Source organism: Rhynchophorus ferrugineus, unplaced genomic scaffold, assembly GCF_030347505.1.
Source record: "Rhynchophorus ferrugineus isolate W39M unplaced genomic scaffold, kcgeb_rfMv2 rfM11, whole genome shotgun sequence".
Lineage (NCBI taxonomy): Eukaryota > Metazoa > Arthropoda > Insecta > Coleoptera > Curculionidae > Rhynchophorus > Rhynchophorus ferrugineus.
The window spans coordinates 3358223-3380565 of NW_027472590.1; the positions used below are offsets into that span (position 1 = coordinate 3358223).

Sequence of the window (22343 nt, forward strand, 5' to 3'; positions counted from 1 at the left end):
ATAGATATATGTGGGTATTCTTTTGTGAAGGAGACAGATGCGATAAAAAATACCCGTACAGTAACATTTTAGAGTCTAAATAAGCTCAAAAAACATTCGGTAGTTCCCGCCTGATTTCGCGACGTTGCCATTTACAATGGTCATATGCGAAAACAAAAGAAAAACTATTTTGAAGATTGTAAAAAACTAGAGTTCTTAAAAAACAAAAAATATATACATCCAAACTGATAAGTAATCATATAAATAGTTTGCAACTTTTTATATTGTCTTTAATTGACAATTACCATCTATAGACGAAATGCCCAAATAAAACTCGCTGTTTTAAAGTTTATTATATTACGATAATAATAAAACAACAGTAAAGATAATTTACATTTACAATTCAACCTGACGAGCCGTCAATGATTCTCTCTCCGGTGTAAAAAGAGTTGAAGTCCAACCTGAAACAGAATAATCCCAATTATTCTTTTTCCGATACCACTAAAAAAATGTTCGTTCTTCGTAGGAGTCCCAGTTCATCAAACAAACATTTAAATTCTGATTGAGAGCGGAAAATCTAGTTAACCATGTAAAACAAATGGTTGTTTGTTAAACAGTTTGTGTTAGTGTTAGATGCTTGCATTTATTCCTTACAGATATTTTTAGAAAAAAATTGGTACAATATATTTTAATCAAAATATTTTCGATAATTTTCTACAACTTTTCCTAATTTGCATCTGGAATTTTTGCAACAAAACGTCGTCCAATTTGTTCAACTGAGGTCAGTAGACATTTGTTTTTTGCTGCGTGCAGACTGGGCCAACGAACGCTAACAAATAGGTTTGTTGGGATATTTTTAGTTCTGTTTGGACGGTTTGGTGACGGCTAACGTTGTGTTGGCATTCGCTTGCAATCCGTAGTGGGTCGGTAACATCAAAATAAATGAATGGAATTGACGAATGCGGTGTGGACGGTAGGTATATACTCTATAGTCACCGTTTCTGTTGAAAAATACGGATTCACGCCCAACAAACGTTTGCTCGTAACAACAAATGCAGTATGTAACAGGTCAATTGAAAGGTCTCCGACCTGACACATAGATGGCACTACTAGACCCTCAAGACTCTTAACCCTTAAAAGATGCGTGTATGACAGCTGTCGGATCATTCGTTTGTGAATTATAGAATTTTGAGTGAAGCAACTTTTGTTATTGTGAAAAAAATGAATAAAAAGGAATTTCGCGTGTTGATAAAATATTGCTTTTGAAGGGAAAAAATGCAGTTGAATCAAAAACTTGGCTTGATGCCGAGATTTCGGACACTGCCACAGGAAAATAAACCATCAAGGATTGGTATGCTAAGTTTAGATGTGGTGAAATGAGCACCAAAAACGGTGAACGCAGTGAACGCCCAAAAGAGGTTGTTACCGACGAAAACATTTAAATAAAAAATCCACCAAATGATTTTGAATGACCGTAAAGTGAAATTGATGAAATAGCACACTCTAAAGATATCAACTGCATTTGTACATCATATTATTCATATCGAATATTTGGGTATGAGAAAGATCTGCAAAGTGGGTGCCCGCGAGCTCACTTTTGACCAAAAACAACGACGAGTTGATGATTTGGAGCAGTATTTGAAGATGATTAAGCGTAATAAACTCGAGTTTTTGCGTCGATATGTGACAATGGATGTAACATGGCTCCATCATTTCACTCCGAAGTCCCATCGGCAGTCATCCGAGAGGACTGCACACGATGAACCCGCTCCAAAGCGTGAGAAAACGCAATAGTCGGTTGGCAAGGTTATGGCGTCTGTATTTTGGGACGCGAATGGAATAATTTTTATTGACTAACTTGAAAAAGGAACAACCATCAACAGAGACTATTACATAGCGTTATTGGACCGTTTGAAGGTCGAAATCGCCGAAAAACGGCCGCATTTGAAGAAAAAGAAACTGCTGTTTCACCAAGACAATGCACCGTGTCAAAAATCCATGAATTGGGCTTCGAATTGTTTCCTCATCTACCGTATTCTCCAGATCTGGCGCCCAGCGACTATTTCATGTTCTCAGATCTCAAAAGAATGCTCGCTGGGAAGAAATTTGCGTCGAATGAAGAGGTGATCGCCGAAACTGAGGCCTATTTTGAAGCAAAGGACAAATCGTACTACAAAAATGGTATCGAAAAGTTGGAGGGTGGCTATAGTCAGGGTATCACCCTTGAAGGGAATTATGTTGAATGAAAAAAACTAATTTTGCCAAAAAAATGTGTTTTACTATGGTATGCCTGGGACTTTTCAATTGACCTGTTACGTTTCATTGATGGCCAACGAATGTTCAGTATCCAACGCCAAATCTCATTCGTTGGCCTGGTCTGTACGCAACATTTCGGTGTTGATGTGGGCGACTCATAATACAGCATCGAAAGCTTTTATCTTTCCTGGTAAGCAATGAAACTGCAATATCGAAATGGTTCGAAATTACATTTTCTGACAGTTAGTGTTATAGCCATTTTCTCTCCTTCTAGATCTTTCTCATCACATGTACACGTCTATAAACAGCTTATTCCCCGACTGAAAAGTTGTCTGAGAGTTTGAACTCTAATTAAGCCCAAAAAGTCTTGCAATTCGACTTATGTTCGATCCTCCTGATTTTTTAAATCATTGAAACCAAAATTGATCGGAATACATGCAAGCACCTAATAGTTTTAATGGGACTCTAAATATTTGCCTATGAACTACGATTCTTAATATGTCCCTGCTCACCAAATATGAATACCGATCACAGCAAACTTTGATTCGCAACAAGTTAAAACCTTCCCAGTTCGCTACGCAGGACGCCGAAGGGTTTTTGGGGTTGGGGGGGGGGTTATGATTTTGTGCGGATTGGGGTATTGGTGGTCATCGTCGCGCTACGTTTTTATTTGTACCTGTATAGCAGATTGAACAGGCGATCGTGTTCGCTCGTATCTCGGTTGAGATCGTTGATCTGCGCCAACAGAGTCCTGATGGCCTTCAGGAAACGCGTGTCGTACTGAGCGATCTTGTCTTTAAAGCTCAGATCTGGCTCTTTCTCGTCCAGAGTCACGTCGTTCTGAAACACAAACGTTGGTCAGAGTAGGCCTCGATAGAGTATCGGTGCGTTTAAAAGAAAGGTGTCCCATTAACAATATTGTTCCAATTATTTTCAACACCAAAAAAAAACACTGTGTGACACTTTTTTTATCCATAACATCATATAAAACGGCTTTTTGCCAAATTGTACCTGCTGAACAGAAAAACCTAAGCGGATTTTTTCTAACACCTTTTTTAGGTTATGATAAATTAAAATGCTATAAATAAATAAATAAAGTCAGCATGAAAATTGTAAATCTTATTTATGTTATATTACTGGACATATATATACTTTAGAATAAGACTAATTAATTAAGATAATATTTTATACAGAAAATCGATTAATAAAGTGATTTTCTACATGCCATGTAGATATAATATAGACATAAGAAATACTTATTGCCTATAGGGCAGATTGTGGAATCACAAAGAGTAAAAAAAATTATGCTATTAATTTTATAAAAAATATATTTACAAATAGATAATAAATCAAAATATCTTGTGCACAGTACAATCCTCTTTCATTATAAACCAGCAATAATCTGTTAACATTTCAGCATTACCTCTTGCTTGATAACTCTCTTCTATCTGTTTTATCGCTCACCATTCCAAGATTAGAAAATTCCAAGGCAAGAAATGTATTTTTAAAGACATTCGGCCTTTGTCTAAAATTTTTGTAATAAGTCATTTACTAAAAACTCGGTATTTCCTGCTATAAGACTGCTTAATAAATATCCATGAATTACTTTTTTTAGAGATAACCAAGCCGCTAACCCTTTCGCGGTAAGATATTCATCTAACTTACGTTTTCTTACCTGTACACCAACTTTCTTCTTCTATTCTTCTTCTAGCCTTCTTTTAATTTAGCATTTTGAAAAAGTTTTTAAATACAACAGTTTAAATACAAAAGTTCTTTATCCATTTTTATTCATGGCCGTCCCGTTTTTTTGTGGAATAAGAAGTGAAGTGAGGTTCATATTTAACATTTGATTTACCACAAAGTCAGTTTTTTTTACCAATCTTTAGCTTAATAGTGGTTTTGGTATCTCTAATGTCCCACAAACTGAGAAAACAACAATACTTCGCGAACCGACTTGGTGGCGTAGTGGTAAAGGTGACAGGACGGCCCACCTACTGTTGCGATAGTCACGGGTTCGAATCCTGATGGGTTTCGGTCGTAAATTAATGTTTGTGATTGTCCTAGGCAAGAGTGCAAAATCCGCGAAGGAAAATGATCCCAGTCACGCCAGTAACCAGGCTGGGTAAGACCGGATGACTTCTAAGTTGGTCACTCATCAGTCGATAGGCTTAATGCAGAGCACCCTAGTTCGGAGTCCACGTTAAATTGTAGGTCCAGTCCAGATAAACCATTAGTTGGTAAAAGGAGACTTTAAAATATATATATATATATATATATATATATATATATATATATATATATATATACTTCGTGAATCTTCTAGTCCAAGCAATATAGCAACAACTTTTAAATCATCACAAACTTTCCAGTTGTATTCTTTGTAATTAATTAAGCCTAAAATTATTCACATTATTACTAAGATAACGTCACGTGTTAAACAACCATATCAATAGACAATGATTTTTAAAAATTGAATAAGGAATTCAAAACACCTGTTCGTATTTACGTTAGAAAAATTGAGTCACACAGCGTAATTAACATAATTTTTGAACACAAATAAAAATAAAGTGAGAGACAGTTAAGAAAACATATGAAACACAATAAAGGCAAAACAAATGAATCAAGAATAACAATTGACAGGTGCAAGTATTACTAAAATGAAAAGGTTTGTCGCATGCTTTGATGAAAAAAAACCGACATACATAATGGAATGGCTCGATACTAAAGCTGCAAGCACAACAACTGTAGAGAAATACCTGTGTGAACGATTCGTAAAATGAATTTGGCAACGAACCCAACTCTGCCTCCACGAAATAGCGTTGCATCCGCTGAATGAAGCGTCCAAATACAATAAGGGTTCGAATTAAATTTAGGTTACGAACGGAAGCTTTTTGACAGTGATTTTTGATCTTACACTAGTGGGTAAAAAAATATTTAACTCACCTAAAAAACATAAAACCCTCCACCGGGCGAGACCGAAGTTCTACCTACTAGATGTCGTAAATGTAAAATAACTTTTTTTACCCACCGTTAGTGTAAACGTGATATTTCAAGCCTGAAAAAGTAATCCGCGTCTTTTTGTTGTTTTTATCTGTATCTGTATCCAGTTGTATAGTGTAGAGATATGACTACATGACTGTTAATTACTCTATCTGTATCCTGTATTCATTGGCCTTTCATTGAGTTGCGAACAAGTGATCAAAACAGAGATCGCTGTTTAGATTTGATGATGACGATGTTTAATATAATCGCAACTTAATGAAAAGTTACACATTAAAAAAAATTTTACGGTTAATCGAATGGTAGGATCCAAATTTATACATATAGTTAAAACTGTTTTTTCAAAAGTGAGTAATTTCAGTTTATGTTCTATATATATTAATTCTACCGCAGTTTAATATAGATTTTAGTTTATTTCACCCCAAAATACATATATTCTGAAACAGTGAAAGGTGTCTTTTCAAAAAATGAGTTTATTTCAGTTTATGCTCTATATCTCAAAAATCATAAATTTTAAAGCAATTTAACGTGGATTTTCGTTTGTATCACCCCAAACTACATATATTCTGAAGGTTTTAACTTTATCCGAGAGATAAAAAAATTTGCCACTTTTTCCATACATATGGTCGTGAAAATTTGCGATTTTTTACCATTTTCAGGTTTCTTGCCATCATATCCGTTAAAATAATCGCAGCTTAATGAAAATCACAGAGATAATGAAGAATTTTACGGTGAATCGAACGATAGTATACCCAATTCTATGCATCCTTTAGTTTATAAGCTAAACAGTGAAAAGTGTTTTTTCAAAAAATTTGTTGATTTCAGTTTATGTTCTATATCTCAAAAATTATAAATTCTGAAGCAATTTAACGTGGATTTTCGTTTGTATCACCCCAAACTACATATATTCTGAAGGTTTTAACATAATCCGAGAGCTAAAAAAATTTGCCACTTTTTCCATACATATAGTCGTGAAAATTTGCGATTTTTTACCATTTTCAGGTTTCTTGCCATCATATCCGTTAAAATAATCGCAGCTTAATGAAAATCACAGAGATAATGAAGAATTTTACGGTGAATCGAATGATAGTATACCCAATTCTATGCAACCCTTAGTTTATAAGTTAAACAGTGAAAAATATCTTTTCAAAAAATGAGTTGATTTCAGTTTATGTTCTATATCTCAAAAATTATAAATTCTGAAGCAATTTAACGTGGATTTTCGTTTGTATCACCCCAAACTACATATATTCTGAAGGTTTTAACATAATCCGAGAGCTAAAAAAATTTGCCACTTTTTCCATACATATGGTCGTGAAAATTTGCGATTTTTTACCATTTTCAGGTTTCTTGCCATCATATCCGTTAAAATAATCGCAGCTTAATGAAAATCACAGAGATAATGAAGAATTTTACGGTGAATCGAATGATAGTATACCCAATTCTATGCAACCCTTAGTTTATAAGTTAAACAGTGAAAAATATCTTTTCAAAAAATGAGTTGATTTCAGTTTATGTTCTATATCTCAAAAATTATAAATTCTGAAGCAATTTAACGTGGATTTTCGTTTGTATCACCCCAAACTACATATATTCTGAAGGTTTTAACATAATCCGAGAGCTAAAAAAATTTGCCACTTTTTCCATACATATAGTCGTGAAAATTTGCGATTTTTTACCATTTTCAGGTTTCTTGCCATCATATCCGTTAAAATAATCGCAGCTTAATGAAAATCACAGAGATAATGAAGAATTTTACGGTGAATCGAATGATAGTATACCCAATTCTATGCAACCCTTAGTTTATAAGTTAAACAGTGAAAAATATCTTTTCAAAAAATGAGTTGATTTCAGTTTATGTTCTATATCTCAAAAATTATAAATTCTGAAGCAATTTAACGTGGATTTTCGTTTGTATCACCCCAAACTACATATATTCTGAAGGTTTTAACATAATCCGAGAGCTAAAAAAATTTGCCACTTTTTCCATACATATAGTCGTGAAAATTTGCGATTTTTTACCATTTTCAGGTTTCTTGCCATCATATCCGTTAAAATAATCGCAGCTTGATGAAAATCACAGAGATAATGAAGAATTTTACGGTGAATCGAATGATAGTATACCCAATTCTATGCAACCCTTAGTTTATAAGTTAAACAGTGAAAAGTGTTTTTTCAAAAAATTTGTTGATTTCAGTTTATGTTCTATATCTCAAAAATTATAAATTCTGAAGCAATTTAACGTGGATTTTCGTTTGTATCACCCCAAACTACATATATTCTGAAGGTTTTAACATAATCCGAGAGCTAAAAAAATTTGCCACTTTTTCCATACATATAGTCGTGAAAATTTGCGATTTTTTACCATTTTCAGGTTTCTTGCCATCATATCCGTTAAAATAATCGCAGCTTAATGAAAATCACAGAGATAATGAAGAATTTTACGGTGAATCGAATGATAGTATACCCAATTCTATGCAACCCTTAGTTTATAAGTTAAACAGTGAAAAATATCTTTTCAAAAAATGAGTTGATTTCAGTTTATGTTCTATATCTCAAAAATTATAAATTCTGAAGCAATTTAACGTGGATTTTCGTTTGTATCACCCCAAACTACATATATTCTGAAGGTTTTAACATAATCCGAGAGCTAAAAAAATTTGCCACTTTTTCCATACATATAGTCGTGAAAATTTGCGATTTTTTACCATTTTCAGGTTTCTTGCCATCATATCCGTTAAAATAATCGCAGCTTAATGAAAATCACAGAGATAATGAAGAATTTTACGGTGAATCGAATGATAGTATACCCAATTCTATGCAACCCTTAGTTTATAAGTTAAACAGTGAAAAATATCTTTTCAAAAAATGAGTTGATTTCAGTTTATGTTTTATATCTCAAAAATTATAAATTCTGAAGCAATTTAACGTGGATTTTCGTTTGTATCACCCCAAACTACATATATTCTGAAGGTTTTAACATAATCCGAGAGCTAAAAAAATTTGCCACTTTTTCCATACATATAGTCGTGAAAATTTGCGATTTTTTACCATTTTCAGGTTTCTTGCCATCATATCCGTTAAAATAATCGCAGCTTAATGAAAATCACAGAGATAATGAAGAATTTTACGGTGAATCGAATGATAGTATACCCAATTCTATGCAACCCTTAGTTTATAAGTTAAACAGTGAAAAGTGTTTTTTCAAAACATTAGTTGATTTCAGTTTATGTTCTATATCTCAAAAATTATAAATTCTGAAGCAATTTAACGTGGATTTTCGTTTGAATCACCCCGAAATACATATATTCTGAAGGTTTTAACATAATCCGAGAGATAAAAAATTGGCCACTTTTTCCATACATATAGTCGTGAAAATTTGCGATTTTTTACCATTTTCAGGTTTCTTGCCATCATATCCGTTAAAATAATCGCAGCTTAATGAAAATCACAGAGATAATGAAGAATTTTACGGTGAATCGAACGATAGTATACCCAATTCTATGCAACCCTTAGTTTATAAGTTAAACAGTGAAAAGTGTTTTTTCAAAACATTAGTTGATTTCAGTTTATGTTCTATATCTCAAAAATTATAAATTCTGAAGCAATTTAACGTGGATTTTCGTTTGAATCACCCCGAAATACATATATTCTGAAGGTTTTAACATAATCCGAGAGATAAAAAATTGGCCACTTTTTCCATACATATAGTCGTGAAAATTTGCGATTTTTTACCATTTTCAGGTTTCTTGCCATCATATCCGTTAAAATAATCGCAGCTTAATGAAAATCACAGAGATAATGAAGAATTTTACGGTGAATCGAATGATAGTATACCCAATTCTATGCAACCCTTAGTTTATAAGTTAAACAGTGAAAAATATCTTTTCAAAAAATGAGTTGATTTCAGTTTATGTTTTATATCTCAAAAATTATAAATTCTGAAGCAATTTAACGTGGATTTTCGTTTGTATCACCCCAAACTACATATATTCTGAAGGTTTTAACATAATCCGAGAGCTAAAAAAATTTGCCACTTTTTCCATACATATAGTCGTGAAAATTTGCGATTTTTTACCATTTTCAGGTTTCTTGCCATCATATCCGTTAAAATAATCGCAGCTTAATGAAAATCACAGAGATAATGAAGAATTTTACGGTGAATCGAATGATAGTATACCCAATTCTATGCAACCCTTAGTTTATAAGTTAAACAGTGAAAAGTGTTTTTTCAAAAAATTAGTTGATTTCAGTTTATGTTCTATATCTCAAAAATTATAAATTCTGAAGCAATTTAACGTGGATTTTCGTTTGAATCACCCCGAAATACATATATTCTGAAGGTTTTAACATAATCCGAGAGATAAAAAATTGGCCACTTTTTCCATACATATAGTCGTGAAAATTTGCGATTTTTTACCATTTTCAGGTTTCTTGCCATCATATCCGTTAAAATAATCGCAGCTTAATGAAAATCACAGAGATAATGAAGAATTTTACGGTGAATCGAATGATAGTATACCCAATTCTATGCAACCCTTAGTTTATAAGTTAAACAGTGAAAAATATCTTTTCAAAAAATGAGTTGATTTCAGTTTATGTTTTATATCTCAAAAATTATAAATTCTGAAGCAATTTAACGTGGATTTTCGTTTGTATCACCCCAAACTACATATATTCTGAAGGTTTTAACATAATCCGAGAGCTAAAAAAATTTGCCACTTTTTCCATACATATAGTCGTGAAAATTTGCGATTTTTTACCATTTTCAGGTTTCTTGCCATCATATCCGTTAAAATAATCGCAGCTTAATGAAAATCACAGAGATAATGAAGAATTTTACGGTGAATCGAATGATAGTATACCCAATTCTATGCAACCCTTAGTTTATAAGTTAAACAGTGAAAAGTGTTTTTTCAAAAAATTAGTTGATTTCAGTTTATGTTCTATATCTCAAAAATTATAAATTCTGAAGCAATTTAACGTGGATTTTCGTTTGAATCACCCCGAAATACATATATTCTGAAGGTTTTAACATAATCCGAGAGATAAAAAATTGGCCACTTTTTCCATACATATAGTCGTGAAAATTTGCGATTTTTTACCATTTTCAGGTTTCTTGCCATCATATCCGTTAAAATAATCGCAGCTTAATGAAAATCACAGAGATAATGAAGAATTTTACGGTGAATCGAACGATAGTATACCCAATTCTATGCAACCCTTAGTTTATAAGTTAAACAGTGAAAAATATCTTTTCAAAAAATGAGTTGATTTCAGTTTATGTTTTATATCTCAAAAATTATAAATTCTGAAGCAATTTAACGTGGATTTTCGTTTGTATCACCCCAAACTACATATATTCTGAAGGTTTTAACATAATCCGAGAGCTAAAAAAATTTGCCACTTTTTCCATACATATAGTCGTGAAAATTTGCGATTTTTTACCATTTTCAGGTTTCTTGCCATCATATCCGTTAAAATAATCGCAGCTTAATGAAAATCACAGAGATAATGAAGAATTTTACGGTGAATCGAATGATAGTATACCCAATTCTATGCAACCCTTAGTTTATAAGTTAAACAGTGAAAAGTGTTTTTTCAAAACATTAGTTGATTTCAGTTTATGTTCTATATCTCAAAAATTATAAATTCTGAAGCAATTTAACGTGGATTTTCGTTTGAATCACCCCGAAATACATATATTCTGAAGGTTTTAACATAATCCGAGAGATAAAAAATTGGCCACTTTTTCCATACATATAGTCGTGAAAATTTGCGATTTTTTACCATTTTCAGGTTTCTTGCCATCATATCCGTTAAAATAATCGCAGCTTAATGAAAATCACAGAGATAATGAAGAATTTTACGGTGAATCGAATGATAGTATACCCAATTCTATGCAACCCTTAGTTTATAAGTTAAACAGTGAAAAGTGTTTTTTCAAAAAATGAGTTGATTTCAGTTTATGTTTTATATCTCAAAAATTATAAATTCTGAAGCAATTTAACGTGGATTTTCGTTTGAATCACCCCAAACTACATATATTCTGAAGGTTTTAACATAATCCGAGAGATAAAAAATTGGCCACTTTTTCCATACATATAGTCGTGAAAATTTGCGATTTTTTACCATTTTCAGGTTTCTTGCCATCATATCCGTTAAAATAATCGCAGCTTAATGAAAATCACAGAGATAATGAAGAATTTTACGGTGAATCGAACGATAGTATACCCAATTCTATGCATCCTTTAGTTTATAAGCTAAACAGTGAAAAGTGTTTTTTCAAAACATTAGTTGATTTCAGTTTATGTTCTATATCTCAAAAATTATAAATTCTGAAGCAATTTAACGTGGATTTTCGTTTGAATCACCCCGAAATACATATATTCTGAAGGTTTTAACATAATCCGAGAGCTAAAAAAATTTGCCACTTTTTCCATACATATAGTCGTGAAAATTTGCGATTTTTTACCATTTTCAGGTTTCTTGCCATCATATCCGTTAAAATAATCGCAGCTTGATGAAAATCACAGAGATAATGAAGAATTTTACGGTGAATCGAATGATAGTATACCCAATTCTATGCAACCCTTAGTTTATAAGTTAAACAGTGAAAAGTGTTTTTTCAAAAAATTAGTTGATTTCAGTTTATGTTCTATATCTCAAAAATTATAAATTCTGAAGCAATTTAACGTGGATTTTCGTTTGAATCACCCCGAAATACATATATTCTGAAGGTTTTAACATAATCCGAGAGCTAAAAAAATTTGCCACTTTTTCCATACATATAGTCGTGAAAATTTGCGATTTTTTACCATTTTCAGGTTTCTTGCCATCATATCCGTTAAAATAATCGCAGCTTAATGAAAATCACAGAGATAATGAAGAATTTTACGGTGAATCGAACGATAGTATACCCAATTCTATGCATCCTTTAGTTTATAAGCTAAACAGTGAAAAGTGTTTTTTCAAAAAATTAGTTGATTTCAGTTTATGTTCTATATCTCAAAAATTATAAATTCTGAAGCAATTTAACGTGGATTTTCGTTTGAATCACCCCGAAATACATATATTCTGAAGGTTTTAACATAATCCGAGAGCTAAAAAAATTTGCCACTTTTTCCATACATATAGTCGTGAAAATTTGCGATTTTTTACCATTTTCAGGTTTCTTGCCATCATATCCGTTAAAATAATCGCAGCTTGATGAAAATCACAGAGATAATGAAGAATTTTACGGTGAATCGAATGATAGTATACCCAATTCTATGCAACCCTTAGTTTATAAGTTAAACAGTGAAAAGTGTTTTTTCAAAAAATTAGTTGATTTCAGTTTATGTTCTATATCTCAAAAATTATAAATTCTGAAGCAATTTAACGTGGATTTTCGTTTGAATCACCCCGAAATACATATATTCTGAAGGTTTTAACATAATCCGAGAGCTAAAAAAATTTGCCACTTTTTCCATACATATAGTCGTGAAAATTTGCGATTTTTTACCATTTTCAGGTTTCTTGCCATCATATCCGTTAAAATAATCGCAGCTTAATGAAAATCACAGAGATAATGAAGAATTTTACGGTGAATCGAATGATAGTATACCCAATTCTATGCATCCTTTAGTTTATAGGCTAAACAGTGAAAAGTGTTTTTTCAAAACATTAGTTGATTTCAGTTTATGTTCTATATCTCAAAAATTATAAATTCTGAAGCAATTTAACGTGGATTTTCGTTTGTATCACCCCAAACTACATATATTCTGAAGGTTTTAACATAATCCGAGAGCTAAAAAAATTTGCCACTTTTTCCATACATATAGTCGTGAAAATTTGCGATTTTTTACCATTTTCAGGTTTCTTGCCATCATATCCGTTAAAATAATCGCAGCTTAATGAAAATCACAGAGATAATGAAGAATTTTACGGTGAATCGAATGATAGTATACCCAATTCTATGCAACCCTTAGTTTATAAGTTAAACAGTGAAAAGTGTTTTTTCAAAAAATTAGTTGATTTCAGTTTATGTTCTATATCTCAAAAATTATAAATTCTGAAGCAATTTAACGTGGATTTTCGTTTGAATCACCCCGAAATACATATATTCTGAAGGTTTTAACATAATCCGAGAGCTAAAAAAATTTGCCACTTTTTCCATACATATAGTCGTGAAAATTTGCGATTTTTTACCATTTTCAGGTTTCTTGCCATCATATCCGTTAAAATAATCGCAGCTTGATGAAAATCACAGAGATAATGAAGAATTTTACGGTGAATCGAATGATAGTATACCCAATTCTATGCAACCCTTAGTTTATAAGTTAAACAGTGAAAAGTGTTTTTTCAAAAAATTAGTTGATTTCAGTTTATGTTCTATATCTCAAAAATTATAAATTCTGAAGCAATTTAACGTGGATTTTCGTTTGAATCACCCCGAAATACATATATTCTGAAGGTTTTAACATAATCCGAGAGCTAAAAAAATTTGCCACTTTTTCCATACATATAGTCGTGAAAATTTGCGATTTTTTACCATTTTCAGGTTTCTTGCCATCATATCCGTTAAAATAATCGCAGCTTAATGAAAATCACAGAGATAATGAAGAATTTTACGGTGAATCGAATGATAGTATACCCAATTCTATGCATCCTTTAGTTTATAGGCTAAACAGTGAAAAGTGTTTTTTCAAAACATTAGTTGATTTCAGTTTATGTTCTATATCTCAAAAATTATAAATTCTGAAGCAATTTAACGTGGATTTTCGTTTGTATCACCCCAAACTACATATATTCTGAAGGTTTTAACATAATCCGAGAGCTAAAAAAATTTGCCACTTTTTCCATACATATAGTCGTGAAAATTTGCGATTTTTTACCATTTTCAGGTTTCTTGCCATCATATCCGTTAAAATAATCGCAGCTTAATGAAAATCACAGAGATAATGAAGAATTTTACGGTGAATCGAATGATAGTATACCCAATTCTATGCAACCCTTAGTTTATAAGTTAAACAGTGAAAAGTGTTTTTTCAAAAAATTAGTTGATTTCAGTTTATGTTCTATATCTCAAAAATTATAAATTCTGAAGCAATTTAACGTGGATTTTCGTTTGAATCACCCCGAAATACATATATTCTGAAGGTTTTAACATAATCCGAGAGCTAAAAAAATTTGCCACTTTTTCCATACATATGGTCGTGAAAATTTGCGATTTTTTACCATTTTCAGGTTTCTTGCCATCATATCCGTTAAAATAATCGCAGCTTAATGAAAATCACAGAGATAATGAAGAATTTTACGGTGAATCGAATGATAGTATACCCAATTCTATGCATCCTTTAGTTTATAGGCTAAACAGTGAAAAGTGTTTTTTCAAAAAATGAGTTGATTTCAGTTTATGTTTTATATCTCAAAAATTATAAATTCTGAAGCAATTTAACGTGGATTTTCGTTTGTATCACCCCAAACTACATATATTCTGAAGGTTTTAACATAATCCGAGAGCTAAAAAAATTTGCCACTTTTTCCATACATATGGTCGTGAAAATTTGCGATTTTTTACCATTTTCAGGTTTCTTGCCATCATATCCGTTAAAATAATCGCAGCTTAATGAAAATCACAGAGATAATGAAGAATTTTACGGTGAATCGAATGATAGTATACCCAATTCTATGCATCCTTTAGTTTATAAGCTAAACAGTGAAAAGTGTTTTTTCAAAAAATTAGTTGATTTCAGTTTATGTTCTATATCTCAAAAATTATAAATTCTGAAGCAATTTAACGTGGATTTTCGTTTGAATCACCCCGAAATACATATATTCTGAAGGTTTTAACATAATCCGAGAGATAAAAAATTGGCCACTTTTTCCATACATATAGTCGTGAAAATTTGCGATTTTTTACCATTTTCAGGTTTCTTGCCATCATATCCGTTAAAATAATCGCAGCTTAATGAAAATCACAGAGATAATGAAGAATTTTACGGTGAATCGAATGATAGTATACCCAATTCTATGCAACCCTTAGTTTATAAGTTAAACAGTGAAAAGTGTTTTTTCAAAACATTAGTTGATTTCAGTTTATGTTCTATATCTCAAAAATTATAAATTCTGAAGCAATTTAACGTGGATTTTCGTTTGAATCACCCCGAAATACATATATTCTGAAGGTTTTAACATAATCCGAGAGATAAAAAATTGGCCACTTTTTCCATACATATAGTCGTGAAAATTTGCGATTTTTTACCATTTTCAGGTTTCTTGCCATCATATCCGTTAAAATAATCGCAGCTTAATGAAAATCACAGAGATAATGAAGAATTTTACGGTGAATCGAACGATAGTATACCCAATTCTATGCAACCCTTAGTTTATAAGTTAAACAGTGAAAAGTGTTTTTTCAAAACATTAGTTGATTTCAGTTTATGTTCTATATCTCAAAAATTATAAATTCTGAAGCAATTTAACGTGGATTTTCGTTTGAATCACCCCGAAATACATATATTCTGAAGGTTTTAACATAATCCGAGAGATAAAAAATTGGCCACTTTTTCCATACATATAGTCGTGAAAATTTGCGATTTTTTACCATTTTCAGGTTTCTTGCCATCATATCCGTTAAAATAATCGCAGCTTAATGAAAATCACAGAGATAATGAAGAATTTTACGGTGAATCGAATGATAGTATACCCAATTCTATGCAACCCTTAGTTTATAAGTTAAACAGTGAAAAGTGTTTTTTCAAAAAATGAGTTGATTTCAGTTTATGTTCTATATCTCAAAAATTATAAATTCTGAAGCAATTTAACGTGGATTTTCGTTTGTATCACCCCAAACTACATATATTCTGAAGGTTTTAACATAATCCGAGAGCTAAAAAAATTTGCCACTTTTTCCATACATATAGTCGTGAAAATTTGCGATTTTTTACCATTTTCAGGTTTCTTGCCATCATATCCGTTAAAATAATCGCAGCTTAATGAAAATCACAGAGATAATGAAGAATTTTACGGTGAATCGAATGATAGTATACCCAATTCTATGCAACCCTTAGTTTATAAGTTAAACAGTGAAAAGTGTTTTTTCAAAAAATTAGTTGATTTCAGTTTATGTTCTATATCTCAAAAATTATAAATTCTGAAGCAATTTAACGTGGATTTTCGTTTGTATCACCCCAAACTACATATATTCTGAAGGTTTTAACATAATCCGAGAGCTAAAAAAATTTGCCACTTTTTCCATACATATAGTCGTGAAAATTTGCGATTTTTTACCATTTTCAGGTTTCTTGCCATCATATCCGTTAAAATAATCGCAGCTTAATGAAAATCACAGAGATAATGAAGAATTTTACGGTGAATCGAATGATAGTATACCCAATTCTATGCAACCCTTAGTTTATAAGTTAAACAGTGAAAAGTGTTTTTTCAAAAAATTAGTTGATTTCAGTTTATGTTCTATATCTCAAAAATTATAAATTCTGAAGCAATTTAACGTGGATTTTCGTTTGTATCACCCCAAACTACATATATTCTGAAGGTTTTAACATAATCCGAGAGCTAAAAAAATTTGCCACTTTTTCCATACATATAGTCGTGAAAATTTGCGATTTTTTACCATTTTCAGGTTTCTTGCCATCATATCCGTTAAAATAATCGCAGCTTAATGAAAATCACAGAGATAATGAAGAATTTTACGGTGAATCGAATGATAGTATACCCAATTCTATGCATCCTTTAGTTTATAAGCTAAACAGTGAAAAGTGTTTTTTCAAAAAATTAGTTGATTTCAGTTTATGTTCTATATCTCAAAAATTATAAATTCTGAAGCAATTTAACGTGGATTTTCGTTTGAATCACCCCGAAATACATATATTCTGAAGGTTTTAACATAATCCGAGAGATAAAAAATTGGCCACTTTTTCCATACATATAGTCGTGAAAATTTGCGATTTTTTACCATTTTCAGGTTTCTTGCCATCATATCCGTTAAAATAATCGCAGCTTAATGAAAATCACAGAGATAATGAAGAATTTTACGGTGAATCGAATGATAGTATACCCAATTCTATGCAACCCTTAGTTTATAAGTTAAACAGTGAAAAGTGTTTTTTCAAAAAATGAGTTGATTTCAGTTTATGTTCTATATCTCAAAAATTATAAATTCTGAAGCAATTTAACGTGGATTTTCGTTTGTATCACCCCAAACTACATATATTCTGAAGGTTTTAACATAATCCGAGAGCTAAAAAAATTTGCCACTTTTTCCATACATATAGTCGTGAAAATTTGCGATTTTTTACCATTTTCAGGTTTCTTGCCATCATATCCGTTAAAATAATCGCAGCTTGATGAAAATCACAGAGATAATGAAGAATTTTACGGTGAATCGAATGATGGTATACCCAATTCTATGCAACTTTTAGTTTATAAGTTAGACTGTGAAAAGTGTCTTTTCAAAAAATGAGTAATTTCAGTTCATGTTCTTATGAATTCTTCTCAGAATTATAAATTCTAAAGCAATTTAACATAGAATTTAGTTTATTTCACCTCAAGATACATATATTCTGAAGGTTCTAACTTTATCTGAGGGATAAAAAAAATTAGCACAATTTCCATATCTAGTTGATTTTTTTGCATTTTCATATATTTTAACACCTGTTCAAATAATATCATCCTAATGAAAATGGCAGTCATTATATTGAATTTTTTTTTCAAATCTTTCTCAAATTTTTTCCCCAAATATTTTAAGCCTTCTATTGATTCTTTGATTTCCTTTTTAATTTAATACACTCGTCAGATCACGGAGCTGAAGTTATTATTAATTTGTCATTGGTCGTAATTTGTATTTTTATCTTTGAACACGTGCAAAACCAAATATGAGAAATGAACGAAATAAGATTTGTCAACACATGAGCTATTGGAATATTAAAAACGTGGATTACTTTTTCCACAGCTTACTTGCGCTCATTCTCAATCTCTCCATACTGACCTGCATGAACTTGCAGAACTCCACGCAAATATTCAATATATTCACAATGGTGCTGAGTATGGCGGGTATGGTCAACATGCAGTCTTTCAGGCAGCTATCCAAAAAGTCACAGTGGCACGACAATATCTCGTCAACGTTTTGAACCTAAACTTAAACAGAACCGTGACGTATTTTCCACTACGTATTAAGACGGGGGGCGTCTCGTCACCTTGTTGATCTTCTGTATGAACGTGCACCAATGAGGTTCGATCACCTCCACCATCATGTGGTACTCCAGATTCTGGACGCAGTGGAGCATCTTCTGTCTCAGCGCGAACGCCTCGCGGTAGTGCCTCGCATCGGGATAGTGGAACTTCTTGGCCACCTTGTTCGACTTCCACACTTGACACAATAATCTCTCGACATATTTTGAGTAAAACAGGTGCCGAAAGATCATTTGATAGCAAGCTAGGGATTTCTTGTTCAGGATCAGCGAAAGCGGCCAGTGCACCTCGTAGCTGAACGCGAACGACTCGATGACGGACAGGTTCTTCGGATCGAAGCACGACCAATAATCTAAGACACAATAATACAGAAACAGTTGGGAAATGCTACAGCGGTTTTGGAAAACGACAGATGATAATAAAATGACTAATGTAGATAATTATCACGATATTGTAAGATATAGCATCATCCACATTGGGTCGGGAGTTTCCTCCAACCTCATAGATAGTCCCATCCCCCTGATAAGGTCAAGGATGAGATAGTATAGACAGATGTCCTAATGCCATCAAGGTGATGGTATCAGATGCCCTATGGTAATGTTCTGATTTAACGCCCACAAGACAAGGAAAATTGAAAAATTTTGCACAAATCTTCAATCAAACATGCCATGATAATGTTAACGAATATTATTAACTATATTAGAAAAGCCTGTTATTACGGTTGATTATTACAATATCATTTATCATATATCATTTGAGAGAACACAACAACAAAGTGAGATGTAATGAAAATACAAGACTGAAAACCAACAATGCCTCCCAACGAATAGATTTTAAAAAATAATCAATGCTCTTACAAAATTGTACTTCATTATTCCATTGTTCTTCTTGTGAGACTAAATGCGAGAACAAATGAAGAACTAATACTTTTAAGCAGAAAGGTCAAAGCAAACATGGAAATGATGAATTAAGCCTCCTAGATTTTATTATTTTGTTATTTTTCTAACTTGCCAGAACAAGTGAAAAACAAAAACTTCTTATCAACATAAACTCATACCATACTAGTATACCTAAGACAAATAAATGATAACTTTTGATGGTTAGGCCGGCAAAAATAGACTTGGAGCTGTAAGACTTGAATTTTAAGTAAATAAATAATATTGTAGTAAATTTTTGCTATTTTTGTAAAAGAAGTATCAAATAAATCATGAACACAATATTAAATACTGCTTTTAAATTTAAAAAAAAAGACGTTTTTTCTTATATAGGTTGTAAATCAATTAGCTTAATGAGCTATTTAGGGAATATATAATGAAATTCATGTCTCAGAGTCCCCTTTGAATTTTAATGTCTAACCTAAACGAACCTTGCTCAGAATTGGTCTGGATGCTGAGTATCTTGAACATCTGGAACTGCAGATTGAAGGGTAACAGTTCGGTCTTCAGATCGTCCTTGTAGGGGTCGTTGACAGAGCTGGACAGTCTCAGGGCCAGGTCCATCAGGCTCTCGAGACGGCCTTGAATGACGTCGACTATCGTCTTGTTCAGTTCCTTCTCGCACAAAGTCAGGAAGGTTACGATGAAATCGCCTTTGTCCAGCAGGAAATAGTGTTTAACGGACTTCAGTCGTCCGATAAGGTCCTTCTCCCTGACGACTAGGTCTAGCAGAGTCTTGCTGGCGAACATGTAGGCTTTCTCTATGGCTTCGATATAATGTTTCTCCTCGATTTTGTACTCTATTGGGTGTATTTTCGTCCTCACTGGCTTACCTTTAAAATCGACTATAATCGTAATTTTGTTCTGTATTAACTGGTGTAGTATAATTACCACACTGTCGGATAACATTTAAATATTTCCCTGCTTTCAATATAATATCAGCCACTGGCTCTAGGAACTTTGGTATACGATCCCTTCGGATGCAATACTTTTTATCCCAGTAATCCGCTGAGTAATCGACGGGCATGTCCTCCTTTTGTATCACTTCATTATCTTCGACGAGAAACTAAAAGCCGAGTTATTTTAATAGATCCCATAAACACTTCAATCCATTTAACCTCATTGATCGGATCGGATATAATACCCATATATATCCACATCCCTAACATTTTCATGTATGGCACACAGGCAGCTTCCATCAGTTTCAGGCATAGCTGCTGATTTCTTTCGTCACCGATAGAACTTATCACGTTATCATGCAGCAAACTGAGCACCTTACCACCTTTGGCATCAGACTACAATAACTCATTAAAAAAACTAACAGATCACAAAACAATAGGTTCGTCCATACAGTTCAATATAAAAACCATTTGTTAATGTCACTCATAAAATATATGTGTTTAAAATTAGTTCTTTACTTTGTGAAATTGAAATCCGAAAAAATTAGTAAAACAAAGAAAAACGGAGAAAAGCCCTTACTTACTTTTGTTTTAAAATTTATTGGAAAACTATTTAAATTTTAAATATGAGTTAAATTAATTAGCACGAATAAGTCAGAAATATCCCTGTGTGAACGAACCTAGTATAAATCTTACCTTGCTTATGGAGAAAGCTATATCTGCAGCAATCCCCAAACACTGCATATTCCTCTGAGTAAAAAACCACATCTTTTGCAGAGTTAGATTACCTGCTCTAAACTCTGTCTCAAGTTGAACCACAAATAACTACAACATAAAATATACAGAGAAATTAACAAAAAAAAACATACCTCATAATACCATATGTTCTTTATTCAGTCCTTGCATAGCTTCAGCTAATGCATTATTGACTTGTCCGAATTCAAATCTCATTTTCTCCTCAGTAAATCTCTGTATCATAGAATAATGACTAGCCAAAGGTAATATTTGTTTTACCAATTCTTGTAATGATACCGGAACATTATCATTAATCCTATAACACATTAAAGTTATTACCTACATGTATTATGTACTTTGGTGGTAGTCAACTACTTAAAAGTTCTAGGACCATAGGGATCTTTTAATTCCTCTGGCTCAATGTAACATCCAGGTAATCCAATTAGACAGTTTAAAAGATCCTCTATTAAAATGTTTTCCTGAGATATCTCAGGTACAGTGGTGTGACAGGCGCCGAAGTTTGTTGTTGAAAAGTCAAATGACATGGTAGGTCTTCTCTGAACCCATGACATAACTGAAGGTGTGGAAGCAATTGGAACCGTGGCTGATATATTTAAAACACTGCTTAGGTCTCCCACAGGACTGTGTTTAACTTTTTCCTTTAATATATTTTTTACCTAAAATTACTCTCTTTATTTTTTATTGTAACACAAGAGAGATAACTGTGTTACCAGTGGCAAATCATCTTTAGTAATGTTGGTTTTTGTGCTTGATGAAAACTGTTGTCTCTTGCATTTAGCTAGCAAATCTTTGACTCCAGGATCTTGTGATATCCTGCTTACAAGCTGAACAAATAAATTTAAGGAGTCAACGCTAAAAATTTAAGCTTGTTAAAAAACCAAAAACAATTAGTTCAAATTTACTTTTTTTGTTTCAAATCATTGTATTTGGCGAGAAAGTGCTCTTGGTTCGGTATTTTCTCAACCAGGTGCCTAATTTGGCTCATTTCAGCCACTTGAACTCCCGAACATCCAGTACTTGCATTTTGATTTGTGTTTTTCTGTAAATAATCGACAACTTCCTCCGGCTGAACCGTCGCGCTAAAAATAAACCTCTTTTTTCTATAGAACCGAAATTGTTTTGATAACACTCACCCTAAATGATGTAATATTTTGTCTACGATGCCTTGTAAATGAAATTCGCTCATTTTTGTTATTTAAGTTACTGGTAAACAATTTTGAATTAATATATTTTGACAGTTAACTCTAACCTAAATAAATAAAAGCGTTATGATCGCAGATGTATTATGGGTTGTCTAGTCGCTACAATTTATAACTTCTCAATA

The 22343-nt window shown here is 32.3% G+C and overlaps 1 protein-coding gene across 2 annotated transcripts; it reads right to left on the reverse strand.

Annotated features, from left to right (window-relative positions):
- Nucleotides 1-319: 319 nt before the first annotated feature.
- On the reverse strand, nucleotides 320-22307 carry LOC143205067 (gamma-tubulin complex component 2). Of its 2 annotated transcripts, XM_076418081.1 has the most exons (14): nucleotides 22153-22307; nucleotides 21922-22098; nucleotides 21730-21871; nucleotides 21374-21675; nucleotides 21143-21314; nucleotides 20960-21088; nucleotides 20483-20659; nucleotides 20256-20430; nucleotides 19796-20197; nucleotides 18435-18781; nucleotides 18227-18370; nucleotides 4992-5063; nucleotides 2912-3075; nucleotides 320-440 (listed from the first exon to the last, which is right to left on the reverse strand). In XM_076418081.1, exons 1-14 carry the CDS (start codon nucleotides 22203-22205, stop codon nucleotides 383-385), a joined length of 2514 nt encoding a protein of 837 aa, XP_076274196.1. In that variant the 5' UTR covers nucleotides 22206-22307; the 3' UTR covers nucleotides 320-382. The 2 variants fall into 2 exon arrangements, with proteins under 2 accessions (XP_076274196.1, XP_076274198.1); XM_076418083.1 differs by lacking the exon at nucleotides 4992-5063.
- Nucleotides 22308-22343: the final 36 nt, after the last annotated feature.

What these genes read in the sequence shown, in the direction of transcription:
- LOC143205067 (XM_076418081.1), bottom strand. Translation starts at nt 22,205, where the DNA reads ATGAGCGAATTTCATTTACAAGGCATCGTAGACAAAATATTACATCAT. An exon ending in AATGATTTGAAACAAAAAAA is followed by an intron (nt 21,872 to 21,921) that starts GTAAATTTGAAC and finishes TTAAATTTTTAG; the next exon opens with CGTTGACTCCTTAAATTTAT. An exon ending in TATGGTCCTAGAACTTTTAA is followed by an intron (nt 21,315 to 21,373) that starts GTAGTTGACTAC and finishes AATGTGTTATAG; the next exon opens with GATTAATGATAATGTTCCGG.